Source organism: Peromyscus maniculatus, chromosome 12 (assembly GCF_049852395.1).
Source record: "Peromyscus maniculatus bairdii isolate BWxNUB_F1_BW_parent chromosome 12, HU_Pman_BW_mat_3.1, whole genome shotgun sequence".
Lineage (NCBI taxonomy): Eukaryota > Metazoa > Chordata > Mammalia > Rodentia > Cricetidae > Peromyscus > Peromyscus maniculatus.
In genome coordinates, this window is record NC_134863.1 from 81,677,848 (window position 1) to 81,698,992 (window position 21,145).

Sequence of the window (21,145 nt, forward strand, 5' to 3'; positions counted from 1 at the left end):
GAGGACTCCTGGGAGGACCCCTGGGAGGACCCCTGGGAGGACTCCTGGGGGGATCCCTGAGAGGACCCCTGGGATCCTAGAGCTTTGGCTGAGTGTCACTCAGAGCTCAGAGTACTTCGAAACTAGTCACACAAAACACAAAAGGATCTAAACCACCACTAAGCCCCAGGCAGCTGTCACTACCAACAGATGTGCACTGTGGCTAGCGTGGCACAGCACAGCCCACAGTCACTATCAACAGATGTGCACTGTGGCTAGCGTGGCACCTCACAGCTCACTGTCACTACCAACAGATGTGCACTGTGGCTAGCGTGGCACCTCACAGCCCACGGTGACTACCAACAGATGTGCACTGTGGCTAGCGTGGCACCTCACAGCCCACAGTGACTACCAACAGATGTGCACTGTGGCTAGCGTGGCACCTCACAGCCCACAGTGACTACCAACAGATGTGCACTGTGGCTAGCGTGGCACAGCACAGCCCACAGTCACTATCAACAGATGTGCACTGTGGCTAGCGTGGCACCTCACAGCTCACTGTCACTACCAACAGATGTGCACTGTGGCTAGCGTGGCACCTCACAGCCCACGGTGACTACCAACAGATGTGCACTGTGGCTAGCGTGGCACCTCACAGCCCACAGTGACTACCAACAGATGTGCACTGTGGCTAGCGTGGCACCTCACAGCCCACAGTGACTACCAACAGATGTGCACTGTGGCTAGCGTGGCACAGCCCAGCCCACGGTCACTATCAACAGATGTGCACTGTGGCTAGCGTGGCACAGCACAGCCCACAGTCACTATCAACAGATGTGCACTGTGGCTAGCGTGGCACAGCCCAGCCCACTGTCACTATCAACAGATGTGCACTGTGGCTAGCGTGGCACAGCCCAGCCCACAGTCACTATCAACAGATGTGCACTGTGGCTAGCGTGGCACAGCCCAGCCCACTGTCACTATCAACAGATGTGCACTGTGGCTAGCGTGGCACAGCCCAGCCCACGGTCACTATCAACAGATGTGCACTGTGGCTAGCGTGGCACCTCACAGCCCACAGTGACTACCAACAGATGTGCACTGTGGCTAGCGTGGCACAGCCCAGCCCACGGTCACTATCAACAGATGTGCACTGTGGCTAGCATGGCACAGCACAGCCCACAGTCACTATCAACAGATGTGCACTGTGGCTAGCGTGGCACAGCCCAGCCCACTGTCACTATCAACAGATGTGCACTGTGGCTAGCGTGGCACCTCACAGCCCACAGTGACTACCAACAGATGTGCACTGTGGCTAGCGTGGCACAGCCCAGCCCACGGTCACTATCAACAGATGTGCACTGTGGCTAGCGTGGCACAGCACAGCCCACAGTCACTATCAACAGATGTGCACTGTGGCTAGTGTGGCACAGCCTAGCCCACGGTCACTATCAACAGATGTGCACTGTGGCTAGCGTGGCACAGCACAGCTCACAGTGACTACCAACAGATGTGCACTGTGGCTAGCGTGGCACAGCACAGCTCACTGTCACTATCAACAGATGTGCACTGTGGCTAGCGTGGCACCTCACAGCTCACTGTCACTATCAACAGATGTGCACTGTGGCTAGTGTGGCACAGCACAGCCCACGGTGACTATCAACAGATGTGCACTGTGGCTAGTGTGGCACCTCACAGCCCACTGTGATTATCAACAGATGTGCACTGTGGCTAGCGTGGCACAGCACAGCACACTGTTTGGAAGCCACTCCACTCACTGATTTCAGTCAAATCACACTGGGCTGTGCACTGTCGGGGCCCCCAGGGGTAGCAGGGCAGTGAGGTCACCCCCGGGGCCTGCTCAGGTCCAAGCCTTTGCGGCTCACTGCCCAGGCACTGGAGTCGGCTGGGCTGGGACTCTCCGAGCCAGCTCCAGCTGACCCAGCCCCACCGCCACAGCCCCTTACAAGGCACCTTCAGGGGACCTTACAGGTTTCCTAACCCAAGAGCCTCTTCTGATCACAAACTGGAGGACACCTGCCCTCGCCTGGCTCCCTCGATGGCATGATCCTACCCCTGTGGGTCTGGCTTGTGACAAGAAGGAAGAGGTCCTGAGGACAAGCCAAACTTATAATTCAGTAGACAGCCCTGCCTGTGTGTGTGTGTGTGTGTGTGTGTGTGTGTGTGTGGTGTGTCTGTCTGTCTGTCTGACTGACTGACTGACTGACTGCTGGATCTTTTCCAGTCTCCCCAAATGTGCTCCTGGGGAGCACTTCCAATGAGAAGTTGCTCTGCTATATGAGATCACCATGTAGGCCTGCTGTTCGTGACTGGGAAACAATGTTTTGGGGCACATTAGTCCTGGGCATGGCTCTGGCCCCTTTATCTACTATCTGTTAATCAGTCCCTGTGACCCATGTTATTGCAATAAACACCATCACCCCAGTTACAAAGCAAACAGGGGGGCAGGTGCCCTCCCTTCTCTTCTCGGCCGAGGAAAGACTCCTCGGTCACTTTTTTTCTTTTTTCTTTCTACAGACAACATTTTAAAAAGAAATCCTTTAAAGAAAACATTAGTTTAAAAAGTGTGCTTTCCAGCCTGAGGATCGTTGGCCAGGACAAGGAGCATCTTCGCATCTTCAGGACCCCCGCCTGATGTTACACAGAGAACGGGAGAGCTGGACCCAGTAGGAGCTCAGGCTCATCCACCCGAGATTTGATCTTCCTTTTCTTATGAGCCAAGAAGGGCATGGGAGTGTGCATGTGTGTGAGGATGTGTGTGTGGTGTGTATGATAGATTATACACATGTGTAAATGCACATATGTGGGTATGTATTTACGTTTGTGAGTACATGTCTATGTGTGTGTGGGTGAGTATACACACACACACACACACACACACACACACACAATGTGTACATGTATGTGTAGGCATGTGGGACTATAAGTACCTTAGCCTGCTGGGGCACATCCAGCTCTCATGAGCTTCCTGTCAGCCAACCCGTAGTGTGAGGACGCCGTCCTCAGCCTGCAGCCCGCCCTCCCTTGGCCCGCTTCCCATGGTGTTCCCAGTTGTCTGTCCTAGGAAGGGACTGGAAGCATTAGTGTGGGTGATGAACAAATTCTCTTCAGCCTCCTTGGCTCCCTGTTCAGTAAAGACAAAAACTCCCTCATCAAGCTTCTCTGAGATCTCAATGGAGGAGAGCAAGGGGCAGAGGGTTCCTCCAGACCCTGCCAGGAGCAGCATCCCCTGGGGTAGCCTGGGGTTAGAGATTCTAGGTGCACTCTGACCTGAGCATGAGCTCTTACTGGCCTCCAAGTGACCTTCAGACGGGAAGCCCTGTCGTTTAGAATAGGGTCTTCTCAGGGACTGGCAGGGACTCTAGGGAGCAGGCGGCTACAGTTCCTGGCACTCGGGTTAGTTTTGAAAGAAAAATAACCAAGTTTTTCCTCATTCAAATTGATACATAGACATTCAGATACAGAGGTGGTTTGGCTTCGTGTAAATGAAAAGGTAAAGAATGTGATTTAGTCTCCCCTAATGCTCACAGGAGCCCCAAGGAACCTCTATGGAATGTGGATGGAGAACCTCTAGTCTGGTTCAAGCTTGTTGTAGCCACTAGTTCTCTTTGTTGTTTAGGTCTCTGGGCTTCCCAAGTGTGTGTGCGGGGCATGGGGAATGGTACTTCCCTGCCTCGGGCCCGGGAGAAGCGTGCCTGGTGAGGGGGGTGGAGGTGATGTCATAACGTGATGATACCTTCCAGGCTAGAGCATGTAATGGTCCGGGGTGTTTTACCAGGCCGCCACGGCAAGCCTGAGCTTGGCCCACGGCCCCCAACTCCCGGCAGTGTTCCCATGTCATCAGGAAGAAGTGAACTGAGCTGTGTTCAGCGCAGAGTCTGCTGGGCTCTGCCTGAGTTGGACCACAGGGAGCCGGGCCTCTTGGGGCCCTCCTTCCTAATAGTGATGGCCCATCTTCTAGAAACAAAAAGAGAAGAAAGACTTCGTTGACTTTCCATAGCCACACAATGACTGACTAGTGAACTTAAAATGCTGCCGCCATTCCAGAGCCTTCCAGGAGAGAATTCAGACCGAAGTGACAGAACGGGACGGACGTTGCTCTCCTCACCCAACCCCCACTCTGAACTGTGGACTACCAGTCCAATGATGCCAGTCTCCTTACTCCCCGCCTGGAGGGAGAACGGTTTGGGGGACAAAAATGTGTCCTAGTTAGCTTTCGCTTTCAAAGACAGGCCTAGAATAGGGTCCTCTGAGAGACTGTCCAGATCCGACTAGCCCGTGTCCAGGGCTGTGAGGGACTGTCTTGATTGATAATTGCAGCGGGAGGGCCCAGCCCACTGTGGGCGGCACCATCCCTAAAAGGTGGGGTCTGGGCTGTGTAAGTAAGCTAGATGCGTGTGCGCCAGGGAGCGGGGCTGGTAAGCAGGGCTCCTCTGTGGTCCCTGCTGCAGCTCCCACTTGAGTGCCTCCCCTGACTTTCCTCAGTGATGGACTGTCACCCAGAAGTGTCACAGTGTGTCCTCCAAGTTGCATTGGTCATGTTTGTTCTAATAACAAAGCAAACTAGGGCCCACGTAATGGAAACATCACAGGGCTTCAAAGTCTGCTAGATCAGCCCCGAGACTTGTGTTGACTGTGTGACAGTGTACACATCTCTCAGCTCCTCTGGGCCTCAGCTTCCTGGACCCCTGGAGTCGGTGAGAGGGTGGCCAAGGCTGGTGTGTGGAAATGCACCAGCACTGCGTAAGATCCTTTAAACTAGATCCCTCCCTCCACTGTACCTTAAAGGTTCGATGGTTGCCAACATGGATTTAATGGCCCCTGTACCTTTCCGACAGAACCCTTTTGGCCCATGTGTTCGGTATCCCCCTAGAAGCATCCCTACCAACTCCTGCTCTGGCCTGATGTTGCTGGATCCTAATGGCTCCCTTGGAGGGAGGGGGAGGGGTGAGAAGGTGTGGCATCAATGACACAGACATGGGGAATCAGTTGAAGGCAAACAGCAGACTCATTTATTCAGTAACAAGGAAAGCCTTATATACCCTCCTCCCAGCACCTAGGCTATGTCCCAACCTGGCAGCCTTGTGTGGTCATCCCTCACTGGATGCACAATCAGGAACTCTGACAGCCCCTGTTGCTAGGCCCTCAGGCAGACTCCAGGTTGCCTCATAAGGAAGTAGTTATGTACATGCCTGGGCAACTGGTTTTGAGCCAATTTCCTCAACCCTACGGGCCTGTCCTACTACAGCCTTAGACCAAACAACAAATTCCATCATGGCCACTGCTGGGTCCCAGGTGTGTCTGTATTGAGGTTTGTGTGTAAAGTGTCCCCACATACACACAGACTCATATTTTATAAATTTTGTCACTAGATGATGGCACAGTTTTGGACATGGTGTAAACTTTGGGGGGTTGAGCATGATTGGAGGAAGTGGGTCCCAGGAGGTGTGCCTCTGAAGAGTTTGCCTAGTTTCCAATCCCTTCTCTCTCTCTCTCTCTCTCTCTCTCTCTCTCTCTCTCTCTCTCTCTCTCTCTCCCCTCTCTCACTCTTTCTCTCCTCTCTCCTCTCTGTGCATCATACCTGCTGTGAGGGGAAGATGTACCCTCATGGGCTCCAGCAATGAGGGGAGGGTTAGGTTCGGCTCACAGGCTCACACCATGATGTTCTGTCCAAGTGCCTAGAAACAAGCAACCCTGGCTGAACTCTGCAACCGGAATCCAAATTCATCTTCTCTTCTTTAAGTTGTTCTTTCCAGGTGTTTTGGTCACAGCTGTGCAGAACTAAGCAAGATGGCCTGTGTCCTCCAAGACCTTATAAACTTTGGTTCTTTCTTGTACCCCTGGGGACTTGGGTTCTGAGAGGGGCCAGCCTTGGTCCTGACCCTCTGGGGGCAGATCAGTTTCACCCTTGACAGAAATTTTGTCTGGGCCCAGTGAGAGGCAAAGTGTGGGATCGACCTCGGGCCTCTGCTTTACGTGTGTTTCTGCTAATTAAGCTTTCCAGCGTGCTCCGTGTGAAGTGTATTCGAAAGTAGAGGCTGTGGGACAAATTACCCACCAGGCTTGGAGAGAAGGCAGCTCCCTGCTGCCTATGTACTGATGAGACTGGTCCACGCCTCAACAAACTGGTGGTCGCTTGTGTGGAAGGTGATGACACGTTTTACGAGCCAGGAGGGATACAGCTGTGGCTCAGACAGCTCCCTCCTGACAAGTGACAGTGTTAATATTCTCCAAAGAGGTCCAGGCTTTGTGCGCACATGGTTTGGCAGGCTTGACAGATGACCATTACTGACTGCTTTCACTGTATTGAGTTTTCAGGAGTGTCAGGAGTGTCTACTTACAGTATGAATGTAGACATGTGTATCTTTTTTTGACCTGTCCTATGGTACACCAATCAGCTCTCTTAATCCTGTTGTAATTTGTATGTATCTCATGTGTGCTCTCCTCACAGAGTCCATATCTTGCACAAGAGTCTCGGCAGTCCCACAGTGTTGTTACCCTGCCAGGCTTGGGAGAGTCTGGTTGACCAGGTGTCCATATGCTATGAACTACACAGAGAAATGTGATCTGCTCTGACTCCTTGCTCTGTAGGCATTTATTCAAGGCCGGGGCCCTGCGATGCTCTTGGAGGGAACCTCTGCAACTCTCCGCTCCATCACACCCCTAACTGCTGGCCAGGGTTGCCGGCCTCCCCACTACTCCTCTGAGAAGGTGTGTGTGTGTGTGTGTGTGTGTGTGTGTGTGTGTGTGTGTGTGTGTACAAATACACCACAGATATCTTTACATATATATATATATATATATATATATATATATAGAGAGAGAGAGAGAGAGAGAGAGAGAGAGAGAGAGAGATCTGTGTAGAGATAGATTGAATTATACATGTGTGCAGGGGGGTTGTGTGTACGTGCATTTACACACAGGAAAATAGAAAACTATGAGGGAGGATGCAGAGGTCTAAAGGGAGCAAGAGAAGGTGACAATGTGTGACATGAAAGGGACACCATTTGGAAACAGGAAGGGGTCAGTAGAGAAGAGCAGGGGCTGGGAGGGCATCAGTGAGAACATAGTATAGTGATGTACGGAAATGCAGTAATTAAGTTCATCTGAGTGCTAACTAGAACCTAATCCAAGAGGTAAAAGGGGACTTGGTGAATTCTGAGAAACCCCGAGTACTAAAACCATCAACACCATCATTGCCATCGCTGCTGCCGCCAACCAGAGCACTGGCTCTGCCCATTTGGTGTCCACCGCCGTCTCCACCGCCATGTCCACCGCCGTCTCCACCATCATCTCCTCCACCACAACACGCCTCTCTGTGTGCATTTTGCATTTCGAAACATCATCCCATGCAGGATCTCCCTAGCGCCTGCCTCTGTGGCAAGGCTGGCAGCCCTGGCACCATCCTCCTCAGGTGACCGTAAACTAAGTTTCGGAGAAGTTCAGTCATAGGTCCTCAGACGTCAAAGACCAGAGTCTGGAGTTCCTGAGTCCAAAATTAATTCTTTGTTCAGTGCGCCCACTCTTCCAGAGAAAATGAAGACTGACTGATTAGCTTCTGCTACGAACAACTTTGGTCCTAAAGTCAATGGAGTAAGTCTTTAAAACAAAGTCACCATTGGTGACAATTCCAACTCCTACATGTTCCAGGTGATCAACTGCCACTCAGAAATGTATACGACCCCTAGAAGTTGATTGTTAATCCCAAGCATTTGACTCCACGTTCAGCCTTCATCCCATGACAAGAAGCCCCCCCCCTTTGCCCTCAGGAGTATCCTGAATCACCCCGAGAACCCTGAGTCCCCCTCTGACCTATGGCTTCTATTGTTCCTTCTTCTTAGACCAGAAAAACTAAGATATAAGCTGCTGGTGACTGTTCACACTCAGAAGTGTCCATGGCCAGAGACGCTCACCGTGCCCTAATCCAGGGCTCAGTTCCTTTCTCAAGATCCCCGGCAGACCCCAAACTTCTCTACCTGTAAAACAGCTGAGGCCTCCAATGGTGGTCTGTCGGCCTTGGCTTTCAGGGGACCCCCTGGGTTCCCATGTGGATCCCGTCTTCTTCCCCTCTTGGGTCCAGGCCATCTTGATGAGGCTGGAGGGCTGCTGTATTGCTGATGATCAGTGAGCACTCAGCCACCTTGCTCTGAAACCCTTCCCTTTTGAGTTCAGAAGTTAAGTTGGAATAATAAACGTCCTCCAAGGGCCTCTCAGTCTTCCTGAGGATGTTGCTGGCCAGCTGGAAGACGAAGATCACACCAAAGATGCCGATGATGGTGAGGATGTACCAGGCGGCACTGGTCGCATCTGGCAGCCTCAGGGTCCTGGTACAATTGGTGCCGTTCCTTTCCTCCACAGGGTCACGCAGGAGGGAGCTGGCCTGGGTCTGGTTGAAGGTTTCCTGGGGTTTCCACCTGATCACTGGGAAACAGAAAGGCCCGGATGAGACCAAGGGTCCTGGGCTAAGAGTGCAGGCCCATATATATCCAAAACCATGGTGGGGTGAGCACCCGGGACAGCTTATGGAGGCTTTTTGTGTGCAATAGGTGAGAAGCTACCAACATATATTCCGCTCTCAAAAATCAACAGTTCAAAACACAAGTTTTTGAATATAACATCATCAAATTTAACCACGCTTAGAATTGTTTGAATGTGTTTGCCTGCCGGAAAACCAAAATACAGGAGACCTAAGAGATGGCTCAATGGGGAAAGATGTGCACTAGACTCTCGCAGAGGATCTGAATTCAGTTCCCAGCACCATGGCAGATGGCTTACAACTGCTTGAACTCTAACTCCAGGGATCCCACGCCCTCCTCTGGCCTCCATGGGCACCTTCACACATGTGCACAGACACATAATTAAAAAAAAAAAAAAACCTTTAAAAAAATACAAATGGCAAACTGTAGAAACACCGCCATTTTATACTGCTGATTTTCTCACCAGCCTTCAGTCCTAAAAGAAAAAAAAAATCTAAAATCTCGGTGGAAAGATAAGCAGTCAGATCACAGGACAGAGAAAAAGGACCTTCCTTCAGTGAAAGGAAAACGTCAGCACAAGGAAAGTGTGAGTTAAAAAGGGGAGACAGCCGGGCGGCGGTGTCTTTAATCCCAGCACTTGGGAGGCAGAGCCAGGCGGATCTCTGTGAGTTCGAGGCCAGCCTGGGCTACAGAGTGAGATCCAGGACAGTCAAGGCTGCACAGAGAAATCCTGTCTTGAAAAAATCAAAAGTCAAAAGTCAAAAGTCAAAAAAAAAAAAAAAAAAAAAAAAAGATGACTGAAACACCCAGAGGAATGTGCACAGGGTGTTTTTAAAGTTTATATTATACATCAATGACTTAAGCTTTCATAGAGTCTCTCATCTGTGGGAACCCTGGAGCCAGTCCTCCAAGGATAGTGAAGAACTCCTGAATAACTTAAGTGAGTCATTACAGCCACCAAGTGAGGGTGACATGCATGTGGAATTTCCATGCAGAGGAGCCATGAAGAGGTTTTTGGATCTAAACAGTAATCCGTGAAAAATAAGCTAAAACATAGTGTAAAAACCTGTGGGTACATTGATTTGCCTTGAGTTAATGAGCATATGCACTTAACCAGATTCCCTTCCCTGTAACAAATGCCTGAGGAAAACGAATTTATGAAAAGGAAAGGTCCTTTGGTCTCAGAGGTTTCACCCATGGTCCCTTGGCTCCATCGCGTCTGTGTCTGTGACGGAGCAGCCAGCCGTTCAGGGGTGTGTGCTGGAGGAAGGGGCTTTCTATGGCGGCCAAGAAGAAGAAGGGGTGCTGGATTCCCAGAGTCCCCTTCGAGGTCACTCCTCCAATGACCTAACGTCCTTCTGCTAGGTTCCACCCGCTCCCAGCAGCACTGATGCCCACTTCTCCAAGCCACAGTAGTCTGATATCACCGTGGGAGAATATACAAGAAGTGAGTGGCGCTGGTTGCCCTAGAGAAGGGAGCTGGGGGCAGGAGATGGACTTCCACAGTGCACTCTTTTGCGTGTTTTGTGTTCTACAATGTGAACTTATTTTCAAAAAGAATTTAATTTTAAAAAGGAAAGAGTACAAGTTGGCTTTTCTGGTCTCCCGGGCTCTGGGTAAAGATATCATGTGCTCTGATGAGAAGATTAGGATCTCAGCTGCTGTTTAACTCAAAACTCTTCTCTGCTGAGGGAGCCAGAGAAGTCACATTCCCTGAGTGACTTTGTTGGTGTCGCCTCAGTGTGTGGGGTCCACCCCACGGCTCTCATACCACCCCCTGGACATTCGGCTGCTGTAAGACATCAAAGTTTTGTTTGGTGTAAAGTCAGAGTTCCTTGGTAGAGTGAGTGGGTAATCTTACTCATTTTACAGAAAGGACTGTTTAAATGTGAGTCTCCAAGCCACACTTCTCAAAGCCCAGGACCAATGAGATTAGAATCTCATAACTTTGGCTCTCGGAAGCATTTCTACATTGCTGGTAGAATAATTTGAGACCTTGAGAGACCACAAGGCGAAAAAAAAATCTCACAACTACTATTATTTTTTAAGTAGCAAATCAGCCCTATAGGAATACAGTAAATTTTAATTAGTATTTATTTAAACTTAAAATGAATATATAAACCCATGGAACTTTCTGGAAATTGCTAGAATACTGTTATATATTCAAGTACAGAATGAAACCTGCCCAGCTAAGAGCTATGGGCAGCCAGTTGCTTTAAAACCAGCCCAATCTCAATTCGGAAGAAACGAACGACACCAATGATACAACCAGAGTTCTCCATCTCTTTCGGGTGAGAGTAAACTCGGCTGTATTTTCACGGGTAAATACACCCTGCGGCGGGGCGTGCGCACTGACGCCTGTTATGTTACTGATGCGAAGTAAACAGGGCCCCGGAGCTGCCGCTCTCACTACTCACCGTCCATGAGCTGCTCTCGGCCTTGACTCTCAGGAGGCAAGTTCAAGGGGCTGCCACAGAGGGGATGGGGTGACAACAGGGCTCTGTCCTGCACATCACGGCCCCAGTGTGCCCAGGCTGCACCCCAAACACTGCGGAGCAATCCCAAGCAAAACAGCCCACTGCACGTGGGAGGCTTCTCTTCTTGAACTGATGAGAGGTTCTGAGGGAGTCCTCCGTGCCCACGAGAGGCAGCGCCGCCCGGCTGTGGCTTGTTAGAAAGGTCCCAATCAAAGGACTTGCCTTTTTAAATGCAGGTTCTGGGAAGCCTGTAGCCCTCCGCAGGGCACATGGGAAGCCTGTGGTGCCAGGGTGTTCTCTCTGGGACCGGATGGCCAGCTCTGAACCCGGATGATTCCGGCATTGCCCTGTTCTGCACCTGCGGCAGGTGTGGCCAGTGCCCAAGTTTAGCAGAGGCCCATTGTCCCAGGGACAGGAAGATCCATGGCCAAGAGTCACCGGCTTCCTCTCTGACCGTGTCCTGGATGAAGACAGGCAGCAGGAAGGGGCAGGCCCCCAGGACAGCAGGTGGGGCCCCCCTGGGAGAAGCTGGGGAGTGTGCTGGCCAGGGTTCTCTAGGGAACAACTGATAGAGTACATGCAGTAAAAGGGGTTTCACTAGATTGGCTCACAGGTTGTGGTCCGGGCAGTCCAGCAATGGCTGCCTCCCACCGGAGAGGCCAAGATTCTGGTAGTTGTTCAGGTCAGCCCTGATCTGGCACCGAGGGCCTGGAGAATTGCTGGAGAGCTGCTGGTCTTCAGCTTACTTTGGAAGCCCAAAGAAGTTGGTTCTGATATTGGTGATGAAGTGCCCCAGCAATAGGGTAGGTGAACTCACCAACGAGTGTGAAGGCAAGCAGGCAAAAACCAAAGTGTTCCTTTTCTACGTATTCTTACCGGCTACTACCAGAAGGTGTGGCCCAGACTCAGGGTGAGTCTTGAAAACCCTTGAGGAGTGAGTGTCAGGCAGATTGGACTTCAGTTACGTTGACAGCCAATGTTAGCCATCACAAGTCCAAACCTTGTCAGCTTGACACATAATCACATCTCCTTATGTCAACAATAACCGGTCGTAATCCCACCTCTAGCGTGATATAACTTTGCCATACAACTGCAAACACATGATATGCCTTAGGGTCGGTGGCCAAGTCCCTTGAGGAATGCTCAGGATCTTATAACTTGCATATGATGATGTGGGTTTCCAACACTTAACCCCTAATGTCACCTCAGTCCATCATGATGAAGACACGGAGGGGAGCAAACCCAAGCACTGCTCAGTGTTCCCACTTCCGCACGGGTTCCCCTTCTGTGCGGCAGTACAGCGCATGCCCAGAAGCAGCGTAAGGAAGAGTTTGGGCTTGTGGTTCCAGGGAGGGGCGTCCAGAGAGGCAGAGGGTGGCCGGAGCAGGAAGTGGGAAGGTCACATCTTCAATCACCAAGGAGCAGCAGAGACGGGGTGTGTGACCTAGAGGCGGGGTGAGACTATGAGCTCTCTAAGCCATCCCCAAGTGAGTGTTTCCTCCTGCAAGGCGAATTATCTCTTAGCAAACTCACAGTGTGCTTGAGCGAAGGGTGGTGGTGCTGAGTCCTGTTTAGCCAGGAAGATCCCAGGGCAATGCTCCGACCGCCGAGTCAGGGACCCACTGTGGTGTCTGCTGCCGAACAAACAGCACATGTTTGTGTGGTCAGCGTTTGAGCCCACTCGGAACAAATGCTCAGGAGGTCGTGAAAACTCACCTGTCCCAGGTCACTCCGGCCGCGAAAGAGCGTGAGTGAAGAGGGTCGGAATGGGACAGACAAGCCAGTCAGCCATCTGGAGGGATAACCCACGCGGGAGACAGTGGGGTCCAAAAGAGGACGGTGGATTCAAGACAGTTCTGGAAGGGGATGCGCAGGGTGCAGTTAACCTAGTTAACTGGTATACTGGGCTGGATAAGTAGTTAACTCAGTTAACCGGTGGACTGGGCTGGATAGTGCACGGTGGCTTTCCTCATCTACCAAATACCAGGTAGAAACAGCTGGATGGGGAGAGGTTTATTTTGGTCTATCTCGGCAGGGAAGGCACAGGTTAACACGGCCTATGGCAGTGGAGCTTGGGGTGGGACGCATTCACATCTTGGCTGGTCAGGAAGTGGCTGTTAAACTGGAAGTGGAGATGGGGAGAACCTTCAGAGGCCTGGCCCTGGTGACCCGTATCCCAGAGGTGCCACCAGCTGGGGACCAAGTGTTCAGGCATGTGAACGGACAGTATCTTTCCAAAAGACGGGTCCAAGCTGAGCTTGGCTGGAATCAGAGCTTTGCTTAAGTGGGTACAGTAAGGTTCCTGGGACAGTCATCTTGGGTTTGAGTGGGTCCCCAAATCCAATAGCGAATGTCCTTTGAAGAGACAGGAAAGCTGAAGAGATGCAGGGAAGACAACACGGGATGACCCAGATTCAGGGCGGGCCTTCCTGTTTCAAATAACGTAGTCAGCTATCTGCACAGCTGATTCTCAGTCATCTGTGACTCCGGTTTCAGAGGATCTGACACTCTCTTTTGGCCTCCACATGCACCAGGTTCATATGTGGTGCACAGACACACATGCAGGCAAAACACCTATAATTTAAATCTAAAAAAACAAAACAAAACAGGAACTCCCCTAGGTTGCTAGTGAAACACTGGAAAGTATAGTCACCAGAAAAGAACTTAGCAGTTTCTTATAGAGTTAAGCGAAGACCTCACAACTAATTCCACTCCTAGGCGTGTCCACACAGGCACTTCCAGAATGCTCACATCGATGCTAATTATAGTAACAATAGCCCAAGTCAGAGATCAAGAGTCTAACCACTGGCCAGTGGACAGCAATGCACAGTGTATCCTCACAGAGAAGTGCTGTTCAGAAATACGCATGCACGACCTCAGAAGCATCATGCCAAGTGCATGAAAGGACCACCAAGGACCACACACTGCTTGATAGATTCGATGAGACTTCTAGAAAAGGCAAACTCATTGAGACAGAAAGTGGAGCTGTGATTGCCAAGGTGAGAGAAAGATCATGCACAGGGGCCCGAGGGGGCACCCTGGGCTACATGCACAGTGGCCCGAGGGGGCACCCTGGGCTACATGCACAGGGGCCCGAGGGGGCACCCTGGGCTACATGCACAGGGGCCCGAGGGGGCACCCTGGGCTACATGCACAGGGGCCCGAGGGGGCACCCTGGGCTACATGCACAGGGGCCCGAGGGGGCACCCTGGGCTACATGCACAGGGGCCCGAGGGGGCACCCTGGGCTGCACTGACAGTTCAGGGCTCGGACTCTACTATAATGTCCATGTTATGGTATGCACGTTACAACCAGGTCAACTGGCCTTTGGATTCAAATTAAGCACTCATTACAAGTGTTTAGGGAATGAGTAACAAAGCCAAACCTGGTGAAAGCTCATTAAAAAAACATCGGAAAGCACAAGAACAGATTTTAGAACCCAGGAAACCCAGATAAATGAATAATCCATTTAAGAGCTGGTTTCCTTGGGGTGAAAAAAAATCAAGGGAACAGAGGATTAACTTCCCTAGTAAGAAATAAAGAAGGAGCAAATACAAAAGTAACTGAAGGGATGTTCGGGCACAGTAAAGTCACGTGACCCCACACTTCCCTGTTCTGTGTGGCTTTCAAAATCTGGACCAAATGAATGGTTTTCTGAAAAATATAAACTATCAAGATATCCCCCAAAGAAACTTTAAAAATCAGAAAATATTGGTTCTCAGAGAGAAGATTGGGGGGGGGGGGTGTAAAAATCACCACCCAGAGAATCACGTGGAATCACGTGGTGCCCACTGTCCCAGAAGTCAGTCCTGCTGGTGTTTACTGGGGAGCTTTAGTAAAGCCTTTGTTTTGTTTTTTTGGCCACTAGAAATCATGAAGAAAGGACATAAATCTCTTCATTTATTTCGATGAAGCTGTCTATCATCGATAACCTGAGACACTCACCATGGTACAGAGAAATGGCAGGCAGCTTCACGTATGGATTTAGAAGGAAACGCTGTAAGTGCAGCAGGGGCCGGGATGTGTGACAGTGGATTGTGATGGCCGTGGACGGAGCTGGCGTGTGCTCTGCAGTAGGATGCTTCCCAGTGTGCCCAGCAGCCTCAGTTCACTCCCCGACACCCACAAGGAAACTAGGGAGGAAGCCAGGCATGGGCACTCATGCCTACACCTCAGCTCTCCAGAAACAGAGGCAGGAGGATTCTGAGTTCAAAGCCAGCCTAAGCTAAACGGTGCAATCCTGTCCCAAACAATGACAACAAAAGAATCACAGAAAGGTTGTTTGATATTCAGAAACTTCTGTGATCACCACAGAATTCTCAACAGAATGTGTTCATCTCCATAGATGAGGGATGCACATCGGTTGAATTACTATTCCAGCCTGGTTTTGAAAAGCTCGATAGATGAGAAGGTGCATGCTCCCCCAGTGTGCTGGTTAAATGCATCTCAAGTCAGAAAGCAGACTTGGGAAAAGCCTGGAGGGCGTGAGGACCCAGGAAATGTGCATATGCTCTGAGGGGATTGAAGGCTGGCTCCTCCTCGTATGTGCAGCGTTCAGAACCTTGTCCACACGTCACAACAGGTCATGGACGTCATCTGCTATCATTTAGGTTATTAAGGACAATGGGCATAATTAACATCTATTGCATGCATACTTTCTGGCTCATCACTCACCTTCTGGGAATTTGGGGTATCGGGTGTGGGTGTGTTTACAGGACATTGGTGCAGATGTGGCTATTTACCCATTGTTTGTAACAGCCAAAGACAGGAACCCCCTGAAATGTGCATCGGGAGAGGACCAGGCTGGGGGGTGGGTGTCCATACAACCAGCTCCTCTGCTGGTTAAGGTAACAAGCGAGATGCTGGGCTGAAGAGCTTAGGAGGAGGAAGGAAGGGTAAGCACGGTGCTGACTGGTGTGGACCAGACCACTCACTGCTTACCTAGGTCACCAGATATTCCTGTATGTGCAAGAGTGCCTCCGAGAGGACAGAGATCCTTCTGTTGCCTCCAGACTTCATCCTTTCAAGAGACTTATTTGTTTTCCCATGTGTGTATTGCCCAATGCAAAGGAGATAAAGTGTTTGTAACAAGCCTGTTAGCCCTTGTAGAGATTCAGCCAGTTCTGTGTATGTGGCGAACTCTTGCTTTCAAGCATCTGAAATCCGACCCCCAGTCTGTGCTCCTGATCTGCATTTTCTTGTAGGAATGTTCTATGTAAGCTACAGTCTGTCCCCAGAAAGAGAATTAAGAGACAGCAGAATAAACCATGCGTGCAGATTGCCTTGACTTCAACCACCTCCCCGCAAAGCCTTTTGGAATTCAGTCACGCAGTCTCAATTTCAGGCCCCCTCGCCCCTAGGATGCGGGTCTACAGTCTCTTGAAACCAGGAATTAGGGCCAGAATGTTTGCACCACCAAGCTAGGCGGTACCCATGGATGCTCTGCCCCCTTGTGGCAAGAATATGTTATAACAACCAGGCCATTGACACATAGGTGTGTGGATTCTCTATGTCCAACCCACAAAGCTTCAAAAGGCAACCATGCAGGGGTCACGGTATGTGTCCTATCAAAATAATGATTATATATGTGGATTTTGCACATAGACATGTAGTAATAATTTTTTGCAATAAAAATAGTTTCAAAACTACAAACAAAACAAATAAAAAACAAAAGCCAAAACAACCCAAGCAGGTGGGTTGTTTATATATACACAGCACACATACATAAACATCATGCAAACTCTGATATTTATGCTTAGGTGGTAAAGTTTTTGCAAAGGATTTTTGGGTATGTTCAGCTTGGTCCTTCCTCAGTCAGACAATGTTCTCGTTGTAGTTTCCTTGTTGTATGCCCCGGACTATGCAACACAAAGCCACATGAGGCCGATCCTACATGGCAACATCGTAAAACAGAAAATCAGGATAGCTCTAGAATACAGCTTTAGCATGTGCATCTTTTATGTGAATTTTTTATAAAGAGCAAGCTCATAAATATTTTTAGATTTGTGACCCATAGCATCTTTTGTTTTGTTTTTGTGTGTGGGGTGTGGTATATGTATGTGTATATATGTGTACGTGTGGATGTGTACCCATGTGTGTGCATGGGAAAGCCAGAGTCTGTGGCAGGTATCTTCTTGGATCGATGCCAACCTTATTTTCCCCAGGTTTCTCATTGGTTGGCCTGGCACTCAGTTTCAGATAGGCAATCTGGCTGGCAAGTCCCCAGGATCCACCTGTCCTGGCCTGCAGCATGGCTACAGATGTATGGAGGTGCCTGGTTTTTACATGAGTGTCAGGATCTAAACTCGGGTCCTGTGTTCCAATAAAACTTTATTTGCAAAAGCATACGGCAGGCACATAATCTGCCAGAAAGGCCCAAATGCAGAAGGCTGACAACAGCAAATCCTGGGACAGCACAGGCGACAGGAACTCTCACAGGGCGCTTGTGGGAATACAGGATGGTACAGTCACATCGCACGACAGCGGCGCGTTCTTGTAAAGCCAAAGGCTCTTATCTGTGACCCAGGAACTACAGTCCTTAGCATTCACCAGAGGGAGCTGAAAACTTCTGCTCACATGAAGTCTGCCCACGGATGCTGCGTGCGTGCGTGCGTGCGTGCGTGTGTGCGTGTGTGTGCGTAGCTCTACTCACCTTTGCACAAGACGCTCTTCAAGCAGAAGAGCGGATAAATAAACCGCGGTGTTTCCTGAGTATAGACGCTCACTCAGCTCTGAAAAAGTGGGAGCGTGAGCCATGAACAGATAAAGGAAACTCAAAGCAGTTGCCGACTGAAAGAAGTCAATCCAGAAAGGACAGTGTTGTTGTGTGGTTCTAACTACGACACCGTGGGAAAGACAGAAAGGCTGTGGGGTGACAGGCAGGGGTAATTAGATGGAGTGCGGGGCACTGGAGGGCAGAGAGTCGAGACTGTAATGTAATCGCAAACACATGCCCAAGAATACGTACTGCCAAAAGGAAGCCCATTGTGGTTTGAATCTGAACCATTCCCCAAAGGCTTATCATTTGAATGCTTGCTCCACAGCTGAGGCCGTGGTGTGGGAGGCTGTGGACCCCTGAGGGGTGGATCCTAGCCGGTGGGAGTAGGTGGCTGGAGGTGGCCCTTTGAAGGCTACCCAGGCCCTGGTTCCATTGGTACTCTGTTTCCTGGTCTCTGGTACAGTGAAGAGCCTCCACCACATCCCCGCTACCTTGCCCTCCCTGCATGGTGACTGGCATGCTTTGAAAGCATGAACCCAGGGACTGGGAGGTAGCCTGGTCGGCAAAACGCTTGCCTTGCTGCGTGAGGACACAATTTCAATCCCAAGACCATGTAAAAGTGCCAGGCATGGTGGCGTGCACTTAGAATTTTAGTGCTGGTGAGACCGAATGACGCCATGGAGAGGAGACGAAGATCCCCCAGGGCCATGCAGCTGTGCAGTCTGTCTCCAGGCAGAGACCAATGGTCCCTTGTGGCTGGAAGGTCCTCAGGCCTGGGAAGGTTATTTTCCTAGGGCTTGGAAGAATGATGACGTCATCCCTGGAATGAGAAAGGGCTGAGGTTTCAGCAAAGAGGCCTCCGCAGCTTTCCCAGAAACCTGAGCTATGACCCTAAGGAAGAATTGTCTCACATCACACCTGGAGACGGCATCTCTCTCTCGGGACAGTAGGTACCGGGTCCCAAGCACTGTCGGTTCAGCCTTCCAACAATGTCTAAAGGCTCTCAGGAAGCATCACCCAGCCCTTCCTAGGCAATGGCTCAGGCAGGGTTCTCTGTGCTTAGAGAAATATCCTCAAAGTTACCACCAGGGGGCAGCTGAACCCAGAAGTCTGATGCACCTGTAGAAAGACCAAAAAAAAAAAATTCCAGTATTTTTGGAAATCTGTGTGATATGTGGCCACTACCTTACTGATCTCAGGTAGACACAGGGATGGCGCTCTTGCAGTGACTGCTCTGTCTCTCTCCTTTCCACATTTAGATTTGTTTTATGCATCCACTGGCTGCACTTACAAGAAGGAGCCAGTCCTATCCACTCAGAGCACACGCACATTTCTGGGTACTCGTGCCCTCCAGGCTTTTGCTTATCTTCTTCTTCCCATTTGTTCCCATAAAGAGTCACCTGCTGATGAGGACTCAAGATAGTCTGCCTGGCCTATAGATTCAGGCGCTGGACTTGTTGGGGCTATTGGATTACGATAGTGTCCTGAGGGGACCCACATCTAGATTCAAGGGAAAAGTTAAGTCATTTCCAGGGAAATGGATGCAGCTGGGGGTACTTGTATTGAGTCAAATCTGCCTCAGAAGCACAGTATTGTAGGCTTCTTTCTTGTGGTCCCTAGCTTTTATGAAGATACGGAAGACTGGGTGTGTACTTGAAGTAAGCTGCAAAGCTGTTCAGGGAATGAAAGGGGGCGGGAGGAGAAAGCAGGGTGTGGGGTAGGTGTGCACACAGAGTACCTGATACAGCTGTGTGGACGATTCCTTGTGCAGTGAACATTCACCAGTCTATATATTCTCTAAAGGGGCAGAGTAACAAGAATATCCTTGTCATTTGCAATTTGGCTCTTCATGGCTTAGTCCACTTTTTTCCCCCTTTTTTCTCTTATTATTTTATACAATATAATTGTATCACCCTTTCCCTCCTCCAGTTCCTCCTAGATTCACTCCACCTCCCTACCCAACTAACTTTATGTTCTTTCTCTCTCAAACACACACACACACACACACACACACACTCGCTCACACACACACTCATTCACTCACACTCACACTCACACACACGCACACGCACGCGCACACGCGAGCCCGTTCTGTGTTGACCACTACCCCTGGGTCCTGGAGTGTGGTTCATTTACCCAGTGACACTCCTTTGGAGAAAACTGATTTCCCCTTCCCCGCAGCTACCAGTTGGTTAGGGGTGGGACTTTGTGTCCGCTTCCCTTCTCTCTGCTGGGATTTTGTTTTTTAATGACCTGGTCAACTCTAAGGGGACATCTAGGTTTACAGTATGGATGATTTTAGTGACCAATTTTTTAGAGTAAATTGGCAACACTAAGCGCTATCTCATTCAAAATTATGTATGAAAACTAAAAGCATCAGCTTGGAGTCCTTCTCCCTCCTCCACAGTGCTCACCGAGTCTTTGTGGTCGGTGATGAGTTCCCTTACAAATGCCATTTTGTCCCTCCCTCCCACAGCCAGGAGGCCTTGCTGTAAGGAAGCAGCCAGAGAGGGTAAGGACCTGAGTTTGAGAAAGCAGAGGGCCTGTGACTTTCTTCTCCAGCAACCGGAGACCCTGGGTGCATCCTTGAACCTCAGTGGCCCTCAGACAGCCCTGCGAGTGTCCAGCTTGCTTCCCTGGAGCTCTCAGAGCTCACTGTCTGGCATGTCACTTCTGGAGAAGTTAGTCATTCACCTGCTGCAGGCCAGGTAAGGGAAGGAGTGGCCTTGTTCACGTTGGGTGGTTCATGGCTCCATGTCAGCACTGGGTTCAATGGGAGGCTCTGAATCTTTAATCATCAGCATTACAGGGTCGTCTACAGATCCAGTCCAGACTTCCAAAGCTTTGTCTCAACAGTGTAAGGAACAAAATCAGAGCTGTTGTGTCCGTCCCTACGGTGGGAGTCAGGTGAGTGGGCCGTTCTCAAAGTACTGGGTGAGGACGTCCTGATACAGCATTCGATCGATCATGAATACAGAATTCTATCATGGGGTTCCCTGGGCCAGGATCATCCTGGGGGAATTACCTGTTTCTGGTGCCACGGCTGGGCAGAGTCTCCTCCCATTTCTATTTCCTGTGTCTGACTGTTGAATACCTGCAGCTCATTTGGCTCAAGGCTTTGGGCACTACAAGCCCACAACCAGGCACCTCATCAACTCAGCCTCCGGTTAGGGCCCCTGTGGCTGTCTCATGGTGGATGGCATCATGGAAGACATGAGAGAGGGAGAAATCACCAGGAAGACAGGATGACAGAGGATAGGGAGGGGCAGGTCTTACTCCTTTTTAAAAAATTATTTTTTATTTTAGTGTATGAGTGTGTTGCCTGAATGTGTATGACATATGTGCCTGGTGCCCACAAAGGCCATAAGAGGGCATCAACCCCCCAAACTGTAACTGAAATTACAGACAATTGTGAATCACTATGTGGAATGGGAACTAAGCCTAGGTCCTCTGTAAGAGCAGCGTGTGCTCTT

The 21,145-nt window shown here is 50.3% G+C and overlaps 1 protein-coding gene across 1 annotated transcript; it reads right to left on the reverse strand.

Moving 5' to 3' along the window:
- Positions 1-4,870: 4,870 nt before the first annotated feature.
- Smim34 (small integral membrane protein 34) lies at positions 4,871-12,508 on the reverse strand. The gene is made up of 2 exons (XM_006983583.4): positions 10,895-12,508; positions 4,871-8,421 (listed from the first exon to the last, which is right to left on the reverse strand). Exons 1-2 carry the CDS (start codon positions 10,899-10,901, stop codon positions 8,024-8,026), a joined length of 405 nt encoding a protein of 134 aa, XP_006983645.1. The 5' UTR covers positions 10,902-12,508; the 3' UTR covers positions 4,871-8,023.
- Positions 12,509-21,145: the final 8,637 nt, after the last annotated feature.